At 44.2% G+C, this 21,237-nt stretch overlaps 1 protein-coding gene across 1 annotated transcript; it reads left to right on the top strand.

Moving 5' to 3' along the window:
* The first annotated feature begins 4,741 nt into the window (after window positions 1-4,741).
* Window positions 4,742-9,581, top strand: LOC311137152 (uncharacterized protein). Its single transcript, XM_084171505.1, has 4 exons — window positions 4,742-5,840; window positions 5,938-6,721; window positions 6,826-7,007; window positions 7,094-9,581. Exons 2-4 carry the CDS (start codon window positions 6,352-6,354, stop codon window positions 7,475-7,477), a joined length of 936 nt encoding a protein of 311 aa, XP_084027631.1. The 5' UTR covers window positions 4,742-5,840; window positions 5,938-6,351; the 3' UTR covers window positions 7,478-9,581.
* The last annotated feature ends 11,656 nt before the right edge of the window (window positions 9,582-21,237 follow it).

The following is a 21,237-nucleotide window of genomic DNA, read 5'->3' as shown; positions in this document are numbered from 1 at the left end:
TTAACATTGTGTAAAATCATATTTTAGGCAAAATTCACAATGCAACTAGTTCAGCATATGAAGGGAGACAGTTTGTCTAATAAAAATCTGAAACATATTGTTTAACTGTTTTCCCTGAACAGTGCAAAAAAAATCATCATTTAGGTTCAGCGCTGGAATGACTTGATTTAAGATACAGTATGTAATATTTTTCAAGCTTGAAATTAGGTTTTAAGCTTTTTAACATGAACATGGTCTAAAATATGTTTTAGGCAAAATCCACAATGCAACTAGTTCAGCATATGACAGTTGACACTGTTTATGTATAAAAAACATGAAATAAGTTTTTTAACCATTTTGCATGAACAGGGTCTAAAATCATTGTTTTAGGTTAAGCACTGGAATGACTTGATTTAATATACAGTTTGTAACATTTTTAAGCTTGAAATAAATTTTTAAGCTGTTTTCTATTAACATTGTCTAAAATCATGTTTTAGTCAAAATCCATAATGCAACTAGTTCAGCATATGACAGTAGACACCTTTTCTGTATAACAAACGAGAAACATATTTTTTAACCATTTTGCATGAACAGGGTCTAAAATCATTGTTTTAGGTTCAGCAATGGTATGACTTGATTTAATGTACAGTTTGTAAGACGTTTAAGTTTAAAATAAATTTTTAAGCTGTTTTACATGAACATGGTCTAAAATCATGTTTTAGGCAAAATCCACAATGCAACTAGTTCAGCATATTAAGGCAGACAGTTTGTCTAATACAAATCTGAAACATATTTTTTAACCGTTTTCCCTGAACAGTGCAAAAAAATAATGTTTTAGGTTCAGCACTGGAATTACTTAATTTAAGCTACAGTATGTAATATTTTTCATGCTTGAAATAACGTTTTAAGCTTTTTTACATGAACATGGTCTAAAATCATGTTTTAGGCTAAATCCACAATGCAACTACTTCAGCATATGACAGGAGACATTGTTTCTGTATAACAAACGTGAAACATATTTTTTAACCATTTTGCATGAACAGGGTCTACAATCATTGTTTTACGTTTAGCAATGGAAGGACAGATGTAGAATACAATATGCAAGGGTTTTAAAGTTTGAAATAATTTTTTAAGCTGTTTTTCCATTAACATTGTCAAAAAAATCATGTTTTAGGCAAAATCCACAATACAACTATTTCGGCATATGAAGGGAGACACAGTTTGTCTAATACAAATCTGAAACATATTTTTAAACCGTTTTCCCTGAACAGTGCAAAAAAATCATGTTTTAGGTTCAGCACTGGAATAACTTGATTTAAGACCCTATCCAGGTGAGGGTGGGGAAGTCTTTATCAGGCAGCTACTTGGTGGATAATGGTACACCGCTGTGGAGCGTGATTTGTCCTCTGTTGTTCTCAATCATGATCAATCAATCAATCAATTTTATTTTATATAGCCCTTCTTACATCAGCTAATATCTCGAAGTGCTGTACAGAAACCCAGCCTAAAACCCCAAACAGCTAGTAATGCAGGTGTAGAAGCACGGTGGCTAGGAAAAACTCCCTAGAAAGGCAAAACCTAGGAAGAAACCTAGAGAGGAACCAGGCTATGAGGGGTGGCCAGTCCTCTTCTGGCTGTGCCGGGTGGAGATTATAACAGAACCATGCCAAGATGTTCAAAAATGTTCATAAGTGACAAGCATGGTCAAATAATAATCAGGAATAAATCTCAGTTGGCTTTTCATAGCCGATCATTAAGAGTTGAAAACAGCAGGTCTGGGACAGGTAGGGGTTCCATAACCGCAGGCAGAACAGTTTAAACTGGAATAGCAGCAAGGCCAGGCGGACTGGGGACAGCAAGGAGTCACCACGGCCGGTAGTCCCGACGTATGGTCCTAGGGCTCAGGTCTCTCAGTTGGCTTTTCATAGCCGATCATTAAGAGTTGAAAACAGCAGGTCTGGGACAGGTAGGGGTTTCGTAGCCGCAGGCAGAACAGTTGAAACTGGAATAGCAGCAAGGCCAGGCGGACTGGGGACAGCAAGGTGTCATCATGCCCGGTAGTCCTGACGTATGGTCCTAGGGCTCAGGTTCTCAGAGAGAAAGAGAGAACGAGAGAATTAGAGAGAGCATACTTAAATTCACACAGGACACTGGATAAGACAGGAGAAGTACTCCAGGTATAACCAACTAACCCCAGCCCCCCGACACATAAACTACTGCAGCATAAATACTGGAGGCTGAGACAGGAGCGGTCCGGAGACACTGTGGCCCCATCCGAAGAAACCCCCGGACAGGGCCCAACAGGAAGGATAAACCCCACCCACTCCGCCAAAGCACAGCCCCCGCACCACTAGAGGGATATCCCCAACCACCAACTTACAATCCTGAGACAAGGCCGAGTATAGCCCACAGAGGTCTCCACCACAGCACAAACCAAGGGGGGGGCGCCAACCCAGACAGGAAGATCACGTCAGTAACTCAACCCACTCAAGTGACGCACCCCTCCCAGGGACGGCATGAAAGAGCACCAGCAAGCCAGTGACTCAGCCCCTGCAACAGGGTTAGAGGCAGAGAACCCCAGTGGAGAGGGGAACCGGCCTGGCAGAGACAGCAAGGGCTGTTCGTTGCTCCAGCCTTTCCGTTCACCTTCACACTCCTGGGCCAGACTACACTCAATCATATGACCTACTGAAGAGATAAGTCTTCAGTAAAGACTTAAAGGTTGAGACCGAGTCTGCGTCTCTCACATGGGTAGGCAGACTGTTCCATAAAAATGGAGATCTATAGGAGAAAGCCCTGCCTCCCGCTGTTTGCTTAGAAATTCTAGGGACAATTAGGAGGCCTGCGTCTTGTGACCGTAGCGTACGTATTGGTATGTACGGCAGGACCAACTCGGAAAGATAGGTAGGAGCAAGCCCATGTAACGCTTTATAGGTTAACAGTAAAACCTTGAAATCAGCCCTTGCCTTAACAGGAAGCCAGTGTAGGGAAGCTAGCACTGGAGTAATATGATCAAATTTCTTGGTTCTAGTCAGGATTCTAGCAGCCGTATTTAGCACTAACTGAAGTTTATTTAGTGCTTTATCCGGGTAGCCGGAAAATAGAGCATTGCAGTAGTCTAACCTAGAAGTAACAAATGCATGGATTAATTTTTCTGCATCATTTTTGGACAGAAAATTTCTGATTTTTGCAATGTTACGTAGATGGAAAAAAGCTGTCCTTGAAACAGTCTTGATATGTTCGTCAAAAGAGAGATCAGGGTCAAGAGTAACGCCTAGGTCCTTCACAGTTTTATTTGAGACGACTTTACAACCATCAAGATGAATTGTCAGATTTAACAGAAGATCTCTTTGTTTCTTGGGACCTAGAACAAGCATCTCTGTTTTGTCCGAGTTTAAAAGTAAAAAGTTTTCAGCCATCCACTTCCTTATGTCTGAAACACAGGCTTCTAGCGAGGGCAATTTTGGGGCTTCACCATGCTTCATTGAAATGTACAGCTGTGTGTCATCCGCATAGCAGTGAAAGTTAACATTATGTTTTCGAATAACATCCCCAAGAGGTAAAATATATAGTGAAAACAATAGTGGTCCTAAAACGGAACCTTGAGGAACACCGAAATGTACAGCTGATTTGTCGGAGGACAGACCATTCACAGAGACAAACTGATATCTTTCCGACAGGTAGGATCTAAACCAGGCCAGAACTTGTCCGTGTAGACCAATTTGGGTTTCCAGTCTCTCCAAAAGAATGTGGTGATCGATGGTGTCAAAGGCAGCACTAAGGTCTAGTAGCACGAGGACAGATGCAGAGCCTCGGTCTGACGCCATTAAAAGGTCATTTACCACCTTCACAAGTGCAGTCTCAGTGCTATGATGGGGTCTAAAACCAGACTGAAGCATTTCGTATACATTGTTTGTCTTCAGAAAGGCAGTGAGTTGCTGCGCAACAGCTTTTTCTAAAATTTTTGAGAGGAATGGAAGATTCGATATAGGCCGATAGTTTTTTATATTTTCCGGGTCAAGGTTTGGCTTTTTCAAGAGAGGCTTTATCACTGCCACTTTTAGTGAGTTTGGTACACATCCGGTGGATAGAGAGCTGTTTATTATGTTCAACATAGGAGGGCCAAGCACAGGAAGCAGCTCCTTCAGCAGTTTAGTAGGAATAGGATCCAGTATGCAGCTTGAAGGTTTAGAGGCCATGATTATTTTCATCATTGTGTCAAGAGATATAGTACTAAAACACTTAAGTGTCTCTCCCGATCCCAGGCCCTCGCAGAGCTGTGCAGATCCAGGACAGCTAAGCCCTGGAGGAATACGCAGATTCAAAGAGGAGTCCGTAATTTGCTTTCTAATGGTCATGATCTTTTCCTCAAAGAGGTTCATGAATTTATCACTGCTGAAGTGAAAGCCATCCTCTCTTGGGGAATGCTGCTTTTTAGTTAGCTTTGCAACAGTATCAAAAAGAAATGTTGGATTGTTCTTATTTTCCTCGATTAAGTTGGAAAAGTAGGATGATCGAGCAGCAGTGAGGGCTCTTCGGTACTGCACGGTACTGTCTTTCCAAGCTAGTCGGAAGACTTCCAGTTTGGTGTGGCGCCATTTCCGTTCCAATTTCCTGGAAGCTTGCTTCAAAGCTCGGGTATTTTCTGTATACCAGGGAGCTAGTTTCTTATGACAAATGTTTTTCGTTTTTAGGGGTGCAACTGCATCTAGGGTATTGCGCAAGGTTAAATTGAGTTCCTCAGTTAAGTGGTTAACTGATTTTTGTCCTCTGACGTCCTTGGGTAGGCAGAAGGAGTCTGGAAGGGCATCAATGAATTTTTGTGTTGTTTACTCTCAGGTACAGCCGGATATAGGGAGGTTGATATTTGCAGATGATGGTGACTTATGGAAGAGGTGAAGAAATGTGCCATACATAGTCAGGAAGGTACAGGAAGCAATTGATGAGGTAGAGCGGTGGGCATTAATGTGGGGATTCAGGTTCTCTGTAGAGAACTCAAACAGTGTTCTTTAGTAAGAGGAAGGTGGGAGATGAGGTATGCTTGAGGTTATATGGGATAAACTTGGAGAGGGTGGTGGCCTTCAGGTTCTTTGGGGTATACTTTGATACTAGACTGACCTGGGCAGAACACATTGAGAGAGTGGTGGGAAATTGTAAGAAGGTGCTAAATGTGATGCGGTGTCTGACGGGGAAGGAGTGGGGGGCTGGGTGTTCCTCATTGAAGACCATGTATGTTGCATTGATCCGATCTGTAATAGACTATGGAAGTATAGCATATGGTTCGGCAGGCCGGACCTCACTGGAAAGGCTAGATGTCATACAGGGGCAAGGACTCAGAATATGTAGTGGGGCATTTTGGACGTCCCCAGTGGCTGCATTACAGGTGGAGATGGGGGATATGCCATTGCAGATTAGGAGACAGCAGCTGGCAATGAATTACTGGATCAACCTACAAGGACATGGGGTGTCTCATCCTGCGAAAGGGATTTTACAGGCATGCTGGGAACATGAGCGAAGACCGAACACAAGCTTTGGGTTGGTGGGTAATACCCAGGCGAAGGAGATGGGACTGTATGGAAGGGAGTTTAGTCCAACGGTAGTTATTCCTGTAAATCCATCATGGCTACTCCCATCTCCAGTAGTTGATCTAGAAGTGTTGGAGAGACTACAGAAAGACAGGGGGGGTGTTGATCCAGCTGATTTCTTTAAGAGACCTCTGGAATTCAGGATTTTGTGGTCCTCACCCGTCTGGCTGCTGACAGTGTACAGCATGGATGTGCTGTCGTGGGTTGATGAGGTGAAGGCCAGGGTCACCTCTGTCTTCAGGTCCATCTTAAAGATGGACTCCACGAAGAAGGAAGGTAACACTTTTGTCACACCATATTGAAAGTATACCATCATTTCATCCCTCCGCATCCCACTGACGCTCACTCTCTCCCACCCTCACTCTCTTGACAGGTGACCAAGAAGCTTGGCGGTTACACTTCGGACATGGCTGCCTGGGCCACAAACGTGGGGAATGAACACGGGCAGGTCCACAAGTGTGTCCTCACTGCTGGTGAGGGTGAGGGCCTTATGAAGTGGTACCAACTCGCTGGGGTACCACCCCCCCAGCTCATGTACGTGGACCGGGACTGTTGCTCCAGCTTTGGTGGAACGAAGACAGCTGCCATGTTTCCTGAATGGGACCAGCTGGTGGTTCGTCTTGACATCTGGCATCTGCTGCAGCGGTTTGTAGCAGGTGTCACCACCGAAAGCCACCAGCTGCATAGGGCCTTCATGCGGCAGCTGTCGTCCTGCATTTTTGAATGGGATGCAGGAGATGTCCGTCAACTGCTGGAGGCCAAGCGGTCCGAGCTGGGGAAGCAGTGAATGGTTGGCCTTACTGACGCAGAGGTCTACAGCCACTTGGGGAGGTGGGAGATGACTCTTCACTGCCGTTGCCGTACGCATGGAGCTGTAGAGACGGAACTCCTCCTCATGGACACGCTGGGGACCTTCAACATTGAGAAGGGGCATGACACCCTGGGCATTCCGCTGCTGGACCCCGTCCGCATCCATGCAATCTGGCAAGAGCAGTGGCGTCACCTGAGCTGCATCCAAGACCCTCCCGGTGTACAGTTGTACACAGACACCGGCGAGCCAATCACCAAGGGCGGAGTGAAGCTGCCGGTGTATTGCTACACACGCAGCTCCACATCTCTGGAGTGGTACCACCTCCACCTCAACCGGTTCATCCCAGGTAATTACAACTATAGAACTATCATTTTGAAATGTTACCAGTAAAATCATTGACACTAAAGTGAGTTGTGTTCACCTTCTCATCACCCATTATTCTACTCTTAGGCACCAGTGCCAATGGAATGCATTTCCAGGCCTTCCTCCTGGATGGACTGGCGAGGTGGAACGACAGAATTAGCCTCTGCCCTGCTACAGTGGCCACCTGCAGCATTCCCTCAACCAGCTCATTCAAAGGGTGCATGGCTCAGGTCAGGTTGAGGACTTCACCAAGCCTGGCGTGTACAGAGGTACGTTGATCATGTCATAGGTTTGTGTAAACGTGTGATGCATTTTTATGTCATTAAGCTTTGTGTGCTCTCCCACTACATCGCAGGGGAACTCATTGGTCTTGAGTACCTGTACGCTCAGACCAACAAAGTGCTGCAGGCCATCAGCTTGGACCCTGACACTCCGGACGAGGCTGACGCCACCGAGGGACCATTGGAGGATGAGGGATTTCAGGAGGCGGAGGATGAGGACCCCACTCTCAACGTCCCCGACCCACCTCCGCCAGTCGCCTCATCCTCCACCTCTGCGGCAGCCCGGTCAGGTGATCCAGCTGACGCTCCCAGGTCTGGGTCATCCAGTCCGGCCGCCACCGACCGTGACCCTCCTGAGGCCCCTGAACACCAGGATTCTCCTCCCTCTGACTCTTCCTCAGGCTCTGAGGACATTGTATGTGACCAATAACATTAGAGTAGTATTACATTCAAAATAACAGATGTGTTATTACAGGGAGGGGGATGAATAGGAGATAGGTCAGAAAGTTTGCTTTCCAGTGCACAGGCCTAAAACACAATCCTATTCAAAACCTAGCCTTAACCACAAACCCCTTACCTTAACTCTAACCCTATTTGGGAGCTCAAAGGAATAAGTCAACTCATATAGGGAGGGATTTCCCCTCCACCTGTTGGACCAGAAGTAATGTTGCCAACACGCTGCTTAAAATCATTAGGAGCTATAAGGAGTCAGTCAACTAACTGGTCAGTCAAGTCATATAGGCAGGGCTTTCCTTGCCACCTGCTGGATCAGAAGTAATGTAATGTTGCCAACACTGGCCTTAAATTCATTAGGAGCAATAAGTAATAAGTCACCTCATCATTCAAGTCATATAGGGAGGGGTTTTAGCGCCACCTACAGGATCAGAAGTACTATTCACCATGGCCACAGAGAGCCATCATCGTAAAACAACAACAAATCATCAAATAGGCAGTGGTTTCAAAACTCTAAGCACATTTTCAAGTAGAGCACACCAAATCATACAGTTACTTTTTCACCAAACGTAATCAGTGTGTCATCTAGAAATGCATGCTTCACATTGCAATACATTTTCTTATAAAGTAATTGCTTTCCACAATGCAATGCTCCCATGACTTTTGATAGGATATTTTTCATTTGTTAGAATGTATGCGACTGTTACTTAATCCAACTGCTCTGAATTCATAACCTCTTAACCGTTTGGTGTTAACCTACAGATTTGTTTGTCTACTGCAGATTTGGAACACTACATCATGAAAATGTATGTTTGTGAAGTATAAAATGAGGGTAACTTGGGGGGAAAACGCCCCCCTTAAGGCAAATGTCTATTTTCTGACTGCACCAAAAAAAACAATGTTTGGTAAGATTTAGATATTTGCATACTGACTATCCTCAGGGGAAAGAAGTGGGACAAATTAATACTTTTTTTGGTCTTCAACAAAAACACAACCTTTACAAGAAGGCTGCGTTTGGCTCCAAAATGACCCCTGAAGTGTTAAAATTTTTCAGTAATTGACCCTAACATACTCCCTTTAAATTGTACTATTTTTAAAAAAACGGATTGCAACTTTTCTCTCGAACCAAGTGCTGTCACGCCCTGACCGATAGAACTCTAGTTAGTTTGGTCAGGGTGTGAATATCATGTGAGTTTAGATTCTATGTTTGTACTTCTATGTTTGGCCGGGTGTGGTTCCCAATCAGAGGCAGCTGTCGCTCGTTGTCTCTGATTGGGGATCATACTTAGGCAGCCAATTTTCCTGCCTGTGTTGTGGGATCTTGTTGTGTTCCTGTTTAGGCTTGAGTGTTAGCCCTTTGGATAGTCACGGTTAAGTTTGTTATTTTGGTTACTGTGTCGTGTGTTTATTAGTTAAATAAGCATGTACGCCTTTCACGCTGCACCTTGGTCCGACCCGTCTCTTAACGTACGTGACAAGTGCATTATTTATCTATAGGCTCCCCTACTGGTATATGTATATACAATATGTTTCTAGATTTAATTACATTATATAGCCTATATAACTTTTACTCAATGACAAAATATTACATCAATGCACCTCAAAAATCATTTTGTTACAGTGACTTAAAAAGTAGAAATGACAGATTACATTTTTTGTTGAGCAAGACTAGGGACGTCCAGGGAAAGTGTTGAAATAAAGGGGTTTCTGTGAGAATTACAGGAGGGGTGTCACGGTTTCGGCCGAGGCTGCTCCTCTTCCTTGTTCGGGCAGGCTTCGGCGGTCGTCGTCTCCGGAGTACTAGCTGCCACCGTTCTATGTTTCATGTTCGTTTGGTTTTGTCTCTTTGTAACACCTGTCCCTTGTTTGTGTTTGATTATGTTCCCTATTTAGTTTTGTTTGTTTGGGTCAGGTGTTATGCGTGATTGTTTATTGTCAGCCTGCCTCAGAGGAGTTTGTATATCTCTCGTTGTTGTTTTTCGAGAGTTCGCACTGCGTGCGCTTTTCTTGTTTTTACGCACTGTGTTTGTGCGGAGTTGTTTGCGCCACCCGGTTGGGTTGGCGACTCATTGTTCATGTGTTGGACATTACTAAAGACTGTTGAAGTCATCCTGGTTCCTGCGCTTGATTCCTTTCACTCATCCACACACAGCACTCTGACAAGGGGGGATGATATATACTGTGATGTACTAATGTTATGATGATGACTAATATGATTTAACTTCACAGTAAGTAGAGCAAAATGCTGATATTGACCAGATCAGAGACGTACGGTATGTAACAAATGCATCCCCTATACCGTAACGAGTATCCTAAATGAAGTTGCTGGGGTCTATTGGATGAGGGGTGTCCTGAACTGTGCCTTTAGCATGTCAGAATTCCCTCAAACGGGAAATATCCCTTGCCAACTGGGCAGAGTTACTATACATTTCAGAAATGCATGCGCCGAGCCTTCCTTTGTCCTTCCTGATTTGGCCAATTGTTTGGTTGGAGTTTTTCGGCCTGCCATGCAACTTTGACTATTGTAGATAATCCATTTGGATTGATGCCTTTTATTTCAACGCCTCAGGCAAGTAAAACGTGCAATACGTAGCTTTTAGATGGGTTAGTTAACAACATACATGGTGAGAAATGTAGAGGTGCGCGTATATAATAAGCCATTTAGCAGACGCTTTTATGCAAAGCGACGTACAGTCATGTGCGCATACATTTTTTCATCCCGGGGATCAAACCCACAACCCTGGCATTACGAGCGCCATGCTCTACCAATTGAGCTACAGAGGACCACGAATAAATAGATAAATTGTGCCTTTTTGATGGAAATAAGGAGGTGGGATTTTGGAGATCAGGTCATAATTTACCCGCACTCTCTGCGAATAAGGCGGGCCACCCTAATGTCCTATGGCACGATGGTCACCCTCTTTGCGTGGATGGCACACAATTTGGTGTCCTCAAACAGACCGACCAGGTAAGCCTCGCTAGCCTCCTACAGGGCCATCACAGTGGTGCTCTTGAAGCGCAGGTCGGTCTTGAAGATCTGGCCGATTTTTTTCCCACAAGCACTGGAAGGGCACATTGTGGGCAGCTCAGTGGACCTTTGGTAACGACGGATCTCTCTGAGACACGGTGCCGGGCCTGTAACGGGGAAGCGCTCCTGCGCACAGCCTTGGCGGCGAGCTGCAACCTGTAGGCTTTGCCACGGGTGGATTTGCGAGCGGATTGCTTGGTTCTGGCCATGGCGCTAGCTTCCTTCTTAGATAGTCGGATTATAGCCACGAAATGCCCATGTGAAATGTATAAAGCCGACAGTGGCATCTGCTGATTGGACCCCATCTCTCCACCACCCCGATTGGCCCGTTGCAGAGGCCTCCTCTGTCGGCTATCAGAAAGGATATTTTGCTTCAAAACAGTACACTGCGTGTCCAGAACAATACACTTTGCGTGCACCCGCAATAATACACTGCGCGCCCAAAACAATAGTACACTGCCGGCCTTTACGCGCAATAATAGACGCCGAAGTCAAGAGTGAAATGTTCTAATCTAATGCTAGCTTGCTATGGCAAACGAGGCCAATAGTACACTGTGCGGACGCAACTGCACACTGCGCGCAGGCAAAAGCACACTGTGCGCGCAACAGTACACTGCCAGCCCTTTATGCGCAATAATAGTCACCAAAGTCAAGAGTAAAATCTTATGCTCTAATCTAATGCTAGCCTGCTAGGGCAAACGATGCCAATAGTACACTGCGCGCAGGCAACAGGACACTGTTGCGCAATAATAGTCGCCAAAGTCAAGAGTGAAATCTTGTGTTCTAATCACCACATGTTCAATAATGGCATTTTACCCCTTTATTCAGATTACAACCTCTCACTTTCAGTTATTTGAAATGAAATAATCTCTCAAATATCACTATATCTAAAACAAGCCATAGAAAGTTGGTTGCAATTTCAATTTAATCATCCAGAAACGACAGAACAAACTCAAATGAGGATGAAGGGAGAGGAGAAGAAGTGGGGGCAGCATGCTGCTCGGGAGAGATGGAAGGGGTGTTTAGGGTTAGTATAGAGAGGTAGGGAGGAAGGTGTGAGGGTGTGTTTTTTTGGTTGGGTAAAAAGGGGAGGGAAGGTGCTCCCCTGAGGTGTATTTAGTGTTATTTTTTGTGGCAGTATATAAGATGTGAATTTTGTTTTTATTTGATGTGGCTCAGTGGGTAGAGCGTGGCGCTTGTAACACCATGGTAGCGGGTTTGGACCTGATCTCCAAAATCCCCAAAATGCTCTTTTAAGAGCCACCTCCATATTTCCATCCAAAAAGGCATAATTGTTCCATTTATACACGCACCTCTACATTACCCAACATGTATGTTGTTCACTAACACGTCTAAAAGCTACGTATTGCACCTTTTAGTTGCCTGAAGTCTAGCTTCAATGTTTGTGTGTGTGTGTGTGTGTGTGTGTGTATATACAACCATCTGGCATCATCCACTTCCTTTGGACTATAGTAGCACAGTAAAATGCTTTACAAAGGAGGGGAAAAAGAAACAAGTGATAATATAGGCCGAATAGTAACAAGAATTGTTTTCAGATGAATAATTGACACTATTAGTTGTGTGTAAAGCCTTGCATGCAGTCAAGAAAAAACATTGCATGCCAACTACTTTGAAAGTCCTATGTTGCAGTGCTGCTGAGAGACTCATGCAGAGGCCAAAACTTTACAGTGGAGCACAGAGGACATCTTGTGGTTAAACTTGGGTACTGCCAATGTGTGCGCACATCAGAGTCCCTTTTAGTATTAGCTCTTTAGCCCAGCGTTTCCCAGTCGCGGTCCTGGGGTCCCCAAGGGGTGCGCGTTTTACGTTTTGCCCTAGCACTCCACAGCTGATTCTAATAATCCCAGCTTGATGATGATGAGTTGATTATTCGAATCTGCTGTGTAGTGCTAGGGCAAAAACTCCCAAAACTTGGCCCGAGTTTGTGAAACCCTGCTTTAGGCTAATACTAGACTATTAGGATGACTTGGTTTGATCGCTTTAATGCCAACTGCTGGACTCTGGTTTTCACAAATTACTTGTCCAGGTGAGCATTATGAATCCAATAGCAAAACAAATGTTTCTGAATTGCTCAATAGTCAAAAAAGGTCAGGAAATGATGGGTTCTCAGCAATATTTCACCAACAACCAATCACTATTCAAGCATAGACATTAGGATCATCAACATATATTCCTAAGTCATACTACAAAAGGGTTGTAACGAAATGGATTTGTCTGTTCAATGCAAGTTCAACGTCAAAGAAAAAGTGCATCACCACAACAAACATGTCTTTAGATACACTGTAAAAAATTACTTTGTGGAATGTACTCAAACTATTACAGTCAACAAAAGCACACGTCATATTATTGAGTAGATATTTTTGCTTGTTTTTATGAGTAGATAAGCTTGAGTAAGTTGTTTAGATGTGGTAAAATACATTGAGTAAAGATGATAGAAGTAAAAAGGATTATATTACGTTGATTCAACTCGAATAGATCCATGACATTGTGTTATTTTACCTGAATGATTCATCCTATTATGTACTCAATGTTACATGATATATTCATTTAGATCAACTCAGAAAAGGTTCACATTTTTACTTTGAATTCACTCAATCAGATCCCTTAAGAGAAAAGGTATCCGGACACCGGGAATCCATTTATTTAAACATCAACGGTTTGCAATTTGAGTTGACAAATTACGTTATTGCAATCAACACTGCAGGTAAGTCCTGATTGCTGCAGGTAGGCAAAACTGTAGAAATAGGAACTAGAACATTAACTAGTATAGGATCTCTGTGGGCAGAACCATTACTTATGAGAGATACAATGGAGCTTCAACACCATAGACGTCATGGGGAACAAAATATTATCATAGTAACCATGGATAACTACTGAAGTGGAGGCTCAAATAGCTCGTGTTTGCACTGTGGGATATTTTTCAAACTACAATGTTGCCTACAAGGCCAAAACAATGAAAGATGTGACAACCCCAAAAATCGGAACACTTTTACTCGTTTGTTCCTATAACATTTCTCTGTTCACGAGCACTGCTGATGGATGCCACCTTTATTACTTTGGTAATTTTTCCTTTAACCCATTAATGTTGGAGTTGCACCTTTTTTCAACAGTTCCCAATAGAAATCTGTTTAAAATAAACTACAAGGTTTTGTAGGTAGACCATCAGTGATGCAGGTAGCATTGTGATGTCATAACAACCATACTGTGCAGACAGACCCTGGTACCACACCTGATGCTATTTCAACCTCTAAATGGCCACCTATGAAAAGCCAAGTGACATTTACTCCTGATGTACTGACTGACCTGTTGCAACCTCTACAACCACTGTGCTTATTATTTGACCCTGCTGGTCATCTATGAACGTTTTAACATCTTGGAGAAAAATGTGCCCTTAATGGCCACATACTGTTATAATCTCCACCCGGAACAGGCAGAAGGGCACCGGCCACCCCTCAGAGCCTGGTTGTTCTCTAGGTTTGTGCCTTTCTAGGGAGTTTTTCCTAGCCACCGCGCTTCTACATCTGCATCGCTTGCTGTGTGGGGTTTTAGGCTGGGTTTCTGTATAACACTTTGTGACATCTTTTGATATAAAAAGGGCTTTATAAATCCACTTCATTGATTGATTGATGGTAGAATTGTCAAAATACCAGTGGTAAAAGGTGTGTACCTTGATGAAACCTCAAAATGGTACAACGGATTCAAAAATCTGAATTTCAAACCACAACTGTATGGGAACTAAATAGACATTACATTTTACAATGACATCCTTCATTAAAAACACCTATTTTCTATCTTTTGTATACAAAAACACAATGGAAAATACTGTGGTAGTGACCCTTTAAAACACACCTTGCAGAATAAACGTGTCTTCCTTACCCTCTAACCTCTTTAGCCTAGATGACCGCCACGGGCCCATCGGGGATGGGTCCCAGACCGCAATGTGCTCGAGCCCCGCCTCTCGGTGACCATCCCCCGATAGGCAGAGGTTGGTCCCAACACAGATTCTGTGCCCCAGGCGACTTCACCAACAACAAGCGGGCCTGTGGTAGAGGACACCGTTCCTGACCTGCTACCAGATAAAATGAAGGGAGAGAAGAGTTCCAAAGCGTTTAACTACGAAGGTTTTACAAAGTAACCCTGACATTCAGTCTATGACAATTGTCCTCTGGCCTGTCATTCTGCTTAAGACAGTCATTTGTTCTTGAGGGCTGTCACTTGCCACGGCACCCTCCTTGTTGATCGCATAGATTTCCTTTACATGTTGTGCAAGGTCTTGCAGGAAATGTCCCCCCTCAGCTTTCTGTAAAATAAATAAGACACAAATACAGACATTCTGTCAATGTGGGGAACACATTTTATTCCACCTGGATTACGACATGCCCTTATTTGTTATCAGATTGCAGTGAACATTCTCTCCCTCTCTCTCTCTCACACACACACACACACACACACACACACACACACACACACACACACACACACACACACACACACACACACACACACACACACACGTGATCGAATATTCATGGGTGAAAATGCTTTATTGGCCCCACATGGTAGTCTTTAATGAGGCCACCTCCAGTAAAGCTGAACAATAATTCCTCACTGAACTCACATCATGACCCTGATATAGAATAAAATCATTGATCTCATTGGATTCAATCCGTGCATGTGAAATCTATGAAATCACCGATCCAAGTATCCTATATTAGCAAAAGGTGTACAATGCTTGGGTAGCACAGCAGGGCCTGTGGCTTAAATTGCAGCACCGAACATCAGCCAGCTAAATACAAAACAGTGCATTTTTCCTGAGGATACTTTACCATCCAGCATGACCCGCAATCTGTCTCCAACCTTGCCTCAAGATGCTTTGTTGTGAGCCTGTGGAATTGTTAATTGATCTGAAAGACAAATACTGAAATATCATCAAGCAGGGCTCATAACAAAGATGTTTGTCATAGTAAAGACTTATCATTTGTCATTTTCTTTTTTTGCCTGCTAACTCACCTGAGAGGCTTCTAAACAGAGCAGGCCATCTGTCTTTCATGTCTTCAACACTGGGACACTGGTTGATGACTTCCTGTCTTTTGCCGTGCAAATGTCTTGGTCATATTTCCTGGAATCACCCTTGTGTGGTCCTTCTTTGCATGTTACTAATTCTATTCTCTGAGCGGCCACATCTGTTAAAAGAAGAATCTAGACGATTAACCATAACCATTAACCCATTTTATCAAGACCCTGCAACTACTACAAGTAGCTACGACGTGTGACAAAATGGATTATCTCCATAGCCATTACAGCAGCTAGCTTTTAGCTAACGTACGTTAGCAATCAACGGCTGACACACGATTGATACGCTACTAACTAGCTCGCGATAATACACATGGGCAGACAAACCTAAATTAGCTAACGTTAGCTTAGCTTAGAAAGTAACCTAGCTAGCACAAGCACTCTTATGTTAGCTAGCTACTTACTAGCTAAAGGTAGTATGACAAAAAAAAGAAGACGAGGAAACGTAGCGTGGAACCCCGTATTCTCGGCATATTCAACAGCGTTAAAAAAATGCATAGCCTTCAACAGTGTTATCTTGTGATCAAGCCATCAATGTTATGTGATTATTGGTGGTGTCAAAATGTTAGCTAACGGGTTAGCAATTAGCAAGTTTGACATTTCAGTGGAAATACTACTATTATCAGCTTTTTGATAAGCGGTTTAGCAAAAAAATATGTCCCATACTATCGGCATACGGCTCCCGGTTATTGGCCACCTTACTATTCTGTTCAATTACAATATATAGCCATTTAAATTCGTACCGGAAGTGTTTGACTAGTTGGCTAGCCTTCCGGTAAAAAATTATGACTTGCCTGTCAACTTTTCATTGCGTAGCCCAGTGCGCCCTCCTGTGGACGATAAAAAAAATGGTTCTTCACCAACATATTCAGTGTTGTAACCAAGTAATGTCTCATCATTTGTTTGACAGATTCATCTTATGTTTTGAGAAAGTAGATAACAGTTGAATTCTAAAATATGAGTATGAATAACTTAAATCAAATAAAACTTTAATTTCAGTTTTGTTCATTGACATAAACAATGAAAACACTGTCGGAGATTGTTGCAGAGATGCACTTGGAAACTAAAGGAAGAAATACACAAGAGTGGTTCAATAAATATATATATATTATATTATAGACATTTATGTTTTTATACAAATAAATAACTTAATATGACCACAAACAAAACAAACAATTAAATCTCGACCTCCATCCTTATATTGTCACAAAAATCACAATAATAATCCAGCTCCACCGCTACCTCTTGATCCCACTGCACACACCTGCAGTGGAACCAGTGCTGGCAGAAGTCACAGCACAACCATGGCACCTCGGATCTACACTCCTGAGAGGAGCTTGCAGGCGGATCATGCTCCACGCACCGAGCACAGCAGGTGGTCTTCTTTTATAAAAGAGAGAGAGAAAAACAGATGAAGTACCTGAGAGTGGTGCCATGGGTGGCGTGACTGGTGGAGCTTTTCTTTTCCTTTTCTGTGCTGCAGTTTGAGAAAAAGTACTGTTAGACAGAGCATGTTTCATGAAAACCCTTTTCAACTTTTTTACATCAATAGGAAGCTGTAGAGGTTTTAGAGGAGGTGGAGATGACTTGAGGGCTGGTGCTATGTACTGTAGAGATGTAAAGAGAGATTATTTTGTTTACATTGCTCTTTTATAAAACAGATAACAAACAGTCATTTGTTCGTAATTTAACATGTGTTTACCTGTGGAGGTGGCAGTATTCAAATTGCAAGGGGCCAGGGACACCAGACGAGGCTGCTATGGTGGTGTGACCAGGGGAGACTGAGGAGGCAGTTGGTCCAGATGAGGCCGTGTTGGCGATGACAGACAGGGTGGGTGGTGTGCATCGTGGTGGTGATGGACAAAACCGCTGAAGATGGCTTGGAGGAGCTGGTGTTTGTAATGGTGGGGTTGAGGGGCCGACGACGGTGTGGCCGGGAGAGTAGGCACGTGGCCTTCTGCAGCTGGGGACTGCGGCGGCTCCTACAGGTGTTGCACACTGGGAGGCACTGGCAGTGGTGATACAGCTGTCAGGAGTGGTTCCAGCAGGGGGTCCTGCAGAGGCGATGGAGCCAATGGTCTCATCCAGGCAGCCCTCTCCTGTGCCCTCTGTGTTCTGAGGGCTGCCCGACGCTCTTTCTCCTCTGCCCTCTCCTTCTTACCCCTCTCCTGCCACTGGCGCGTGTATTCCTCCCCGGTGAGGCATGTGGCGACCACAGGGACTCTTCTGTATCGGTCCAGCCTATACTTCAGGACAGTAAGGATGTGCCCCAGGTCCTTCGCTATCAGCCCACCCTCTATTAGGGGGTGCTCTTCTAGAGCTAGGCCTGGGACTGGAGCAGGGACTGGGACTGGAGATGGGGCTGAGGGTCCTCCTGTGGTCGCTGGGGAGGAGGCGCTGATGGATGGCACAGTGCTGCTGGTTCCAGGAGAGGCGGTGGTGGGACTCAGTAGGGACCGAGACAACATTAAACGGGACCCTTCAATGGCTAAAGTGTCAAAAAGGGAAGAGGCCACACTTCTTAAACCCTTCCACCACATAACGCATGTCCTTGCATCGCTGGTACGGGTAGCGGAATACTCTGGCAAATTCTGATTTGTTTACCATGTAGGAGTGGTCAAAATGGGTAAGGTCTCCAGCTACCTTGGAGAACTCAGCCTTTAAAGGGCCAAAGTATGCCACGTCCAGCGGCTGCAGGACATGGGTGCAGTGTGGTGGAAGACAAAGAAGTATAACCCCTTCCCTTAGTGCCTCCGCGAGCACCTCCGGTGTATTCAGCACCATTGTATGTAAAGCGCTTGTGCTGCATCTCCACTCATGACACAGGTAATAGGGGAGCTCCGTGGTGCTGAAATGGACAGCGCCTCTGCCCAGTTGCCAAGGGATATTTCCCGTTTGAGGGACTTTTGACATGCTATAGGCACAGTTCAGTAGACCCCAGCCACTTCCTTTTGGATCCATGTTTACGGTATAGGGGATGCATTTGGGACATACCTTACGTCTCTGATCTTGTCAATATCAGCATTTTGCTGTACTTACCGTGAAGTAAAATCATAATAGTCATCATCATAATAGTAGTACATTACAGTATATTTTTGAGTAAAATAGTACAATTTAAAGGGAGTATGTCAGGGTCAATTACTGACAAATGAGAACACACTAATCCTCAGGGGTCATTTTGGGGCAAAACGCACCACTTTGTGAAGGTTTTGTTTTGATTGAAGAGCAAGAAAAGTATTAATTGGTTCCACGTCTTTCCCTTCTAAATGCGTTTGCCTAAGGACAGCCAGTATGCACATATCTAAATGTTATAAAACATTGTTTTTTTTGCCACTCAGAACACAGACATTTACCTTAAGGGGAGTTACCCTCATTTTAGACTTCCCAACCATACATTTTCATGACAGTGTTCCTAATCTACAGTAGGCAAAGCAATTGAAAATCGGTAGGTTAACACCAAACCGTGAAGTGATTATGAATTCAGAGCAGTCATAGTCAAATACATTTGAACAAATGAACAACAATATCACACGGAAAGTGATGTGAGCATTGCATTGTGGAAAGCAATGACTATACAAGAACATGTATTGCAATGCAAAGCATGTATTTCTAGATTAAACACTGATTCAGTGTGGTGAACAAGTACCTGTATGATTTGGTGTGCTATACTTGAACATGTGCTTAGTGTTTTGAAACCACTGCCTATATGATGAGCTGTTGTTGTTTTGTTTTTTTACCACATACTTATGAAAATTGCACCAGTTGAGAGATGATGGCTCTCTGAGCCTACGGTGAAGAGTAATTCTGATCCAGCAGGTGGTGCTAACATCCCTCCCTATATGACTTGAATGATGAGTTGACTTATTCCTTATAGCTCCTAATGATTTTAAGGCCAATGTTGGCAAACATTACTTCTGCTCCAGCAGGTGGCCATGAAATCCCTCACTATATGACTTGACTGACCAGTTAGTTGATGGACTCCTTATAGCTCTTAATGATTTTAAGCAGAGTGTTGGCCACATGACTTCTGATCCAGCAGGTGGCGGTGAAATTACTCCCTATAGGAGTTGACTTATTCCTTTGAGGTCCTAAATGAAGCATAGGGCATCAACAGTGCACGGATATATAGTAGAGCCTCGGCCTGCCATGCGACTTTGACTATTGTAGATAATCCATTTGGATTGATGCCTTTTATTTCAACGCCTCAGGCAAGTAAAACATGCAATACGTAGCTTTTAGACGGGTTAGTTAACAACATACATGGTGAGAAATGTAGAGGTGCAGGTATATAAGAAGCCATTTAGCAGACGCTTTTATCCAAAGCGACATACAGTCATGTGCGCATACATTTTTACATCCTGGGGATCGAACCCACTACCCTGGCGTTACAAGCGCCATGCTCTACCAATTGAGCTACAGAGGACCACAAATAAATATATCAATTGTGCCTTTTTGATGGAAATATGGAGGTGGGATTTTGGAGATCAAGTCATAATTTACGCGCGCTCTCTGCGAATAAGGCGGGCCAGCTGGATGTCCTTGGACATGATGGTCACCCTCTTTGCGTGGATGGCACACAGTTTGGTGTCCTCAAACAGACCGACCAGGTAAGCCTCGCTAGCCACCTGCAGGGCCATCACGGCGATCTCTGGAAGCGCAGGTCGGTCTTGAAGAACTGGGCAATTTTTCTCCACAGGCGCTGGAAGGGCACATTGCGGATGAGCAGCTCAGTGGCCCTTTGGTAACGACGGATCTCTCTGATACACGGTGCCAGGCCTGTAACTGGGAGGCGTTCCTGCGTGCAGACTTGGCGTTGAGCTGCTTTCTGTAGGCTTTACCAAGGGTGGATTTATGAGCGGTTTGCTTGGTTCTGGCCATGGCGCTTGCTTCCTTCTAGACAGTCGGAGTATAGCCTCGAAATGCCCATGTGAAATGTATAAAGCCGGCAGTGGCATCTGCTGATTGGACACCATCTCCCCACCACCCCGATTGGCCCATTGCGGAAAACTCCTCTGTCGGTTACTGGAAGGCATGCTTTGCTTTTTTTTTTAGGACCGCACGCCCAACACAATAGACTGCGCGCCAAAAACAATAGTACACTGCGCGCGCACACAATAGTACACTAAGCGCGTGCGTACAATAGCACACTGCTGGCCCTTTGCGCGCAATAATATTAGTCAAAGTCAAGAGTGAAATCTTGTGTTATATTTTAATGCTAGCCTGTTATGCCAAACGAGGCCAATGGTACACTGCCTGCACACAACTACACACTGAGCGCTGGCAAAAGCACACTGTGCGCGCGCAACAGCACACTGACGGCCCTTTATGCAGAATAATAGTCGCGAAAGTCCAGAGTGATATCTTGTGTTCAAATCTAATGCTTGCCTGCTATGGCAAACGAGGCCTAGTAGGTGTTATTGTTCATTCATGGCCTCATGTGGGAACATGATATAGTGCCATGTATGTAAGAAATAGTCGACATAATTGTGTATACACCCACTCAATTAGTTGGCTCTTAAAATAGCCTTTGGAGGTTGAGTAGTCAAGTTGAAGCCGCAGTAGCGAATTTACTTGGCTTTGACGGTCTTCTTGGGGAGTAGGAGATGGGGAATGATGTGAGGCTTCTTGTTTGCACGGGTAATG

This window comes from Coregonus lavaretus (assembly GCF_964263955.1).
Source record: "Coregonus lavaretus genome assembly, chromosome: 11".
In the NCBI taxonomy this organism is placed as follows: Eukaryota; Metazoa; Chordata; class Actinopteri; order Salmoniformes; family Salmonidae; genus Coregonus; species Coregonus lavaretus.
This window is presented reverse-complemented; position numbering and strand designations above follow the sequence as displayed.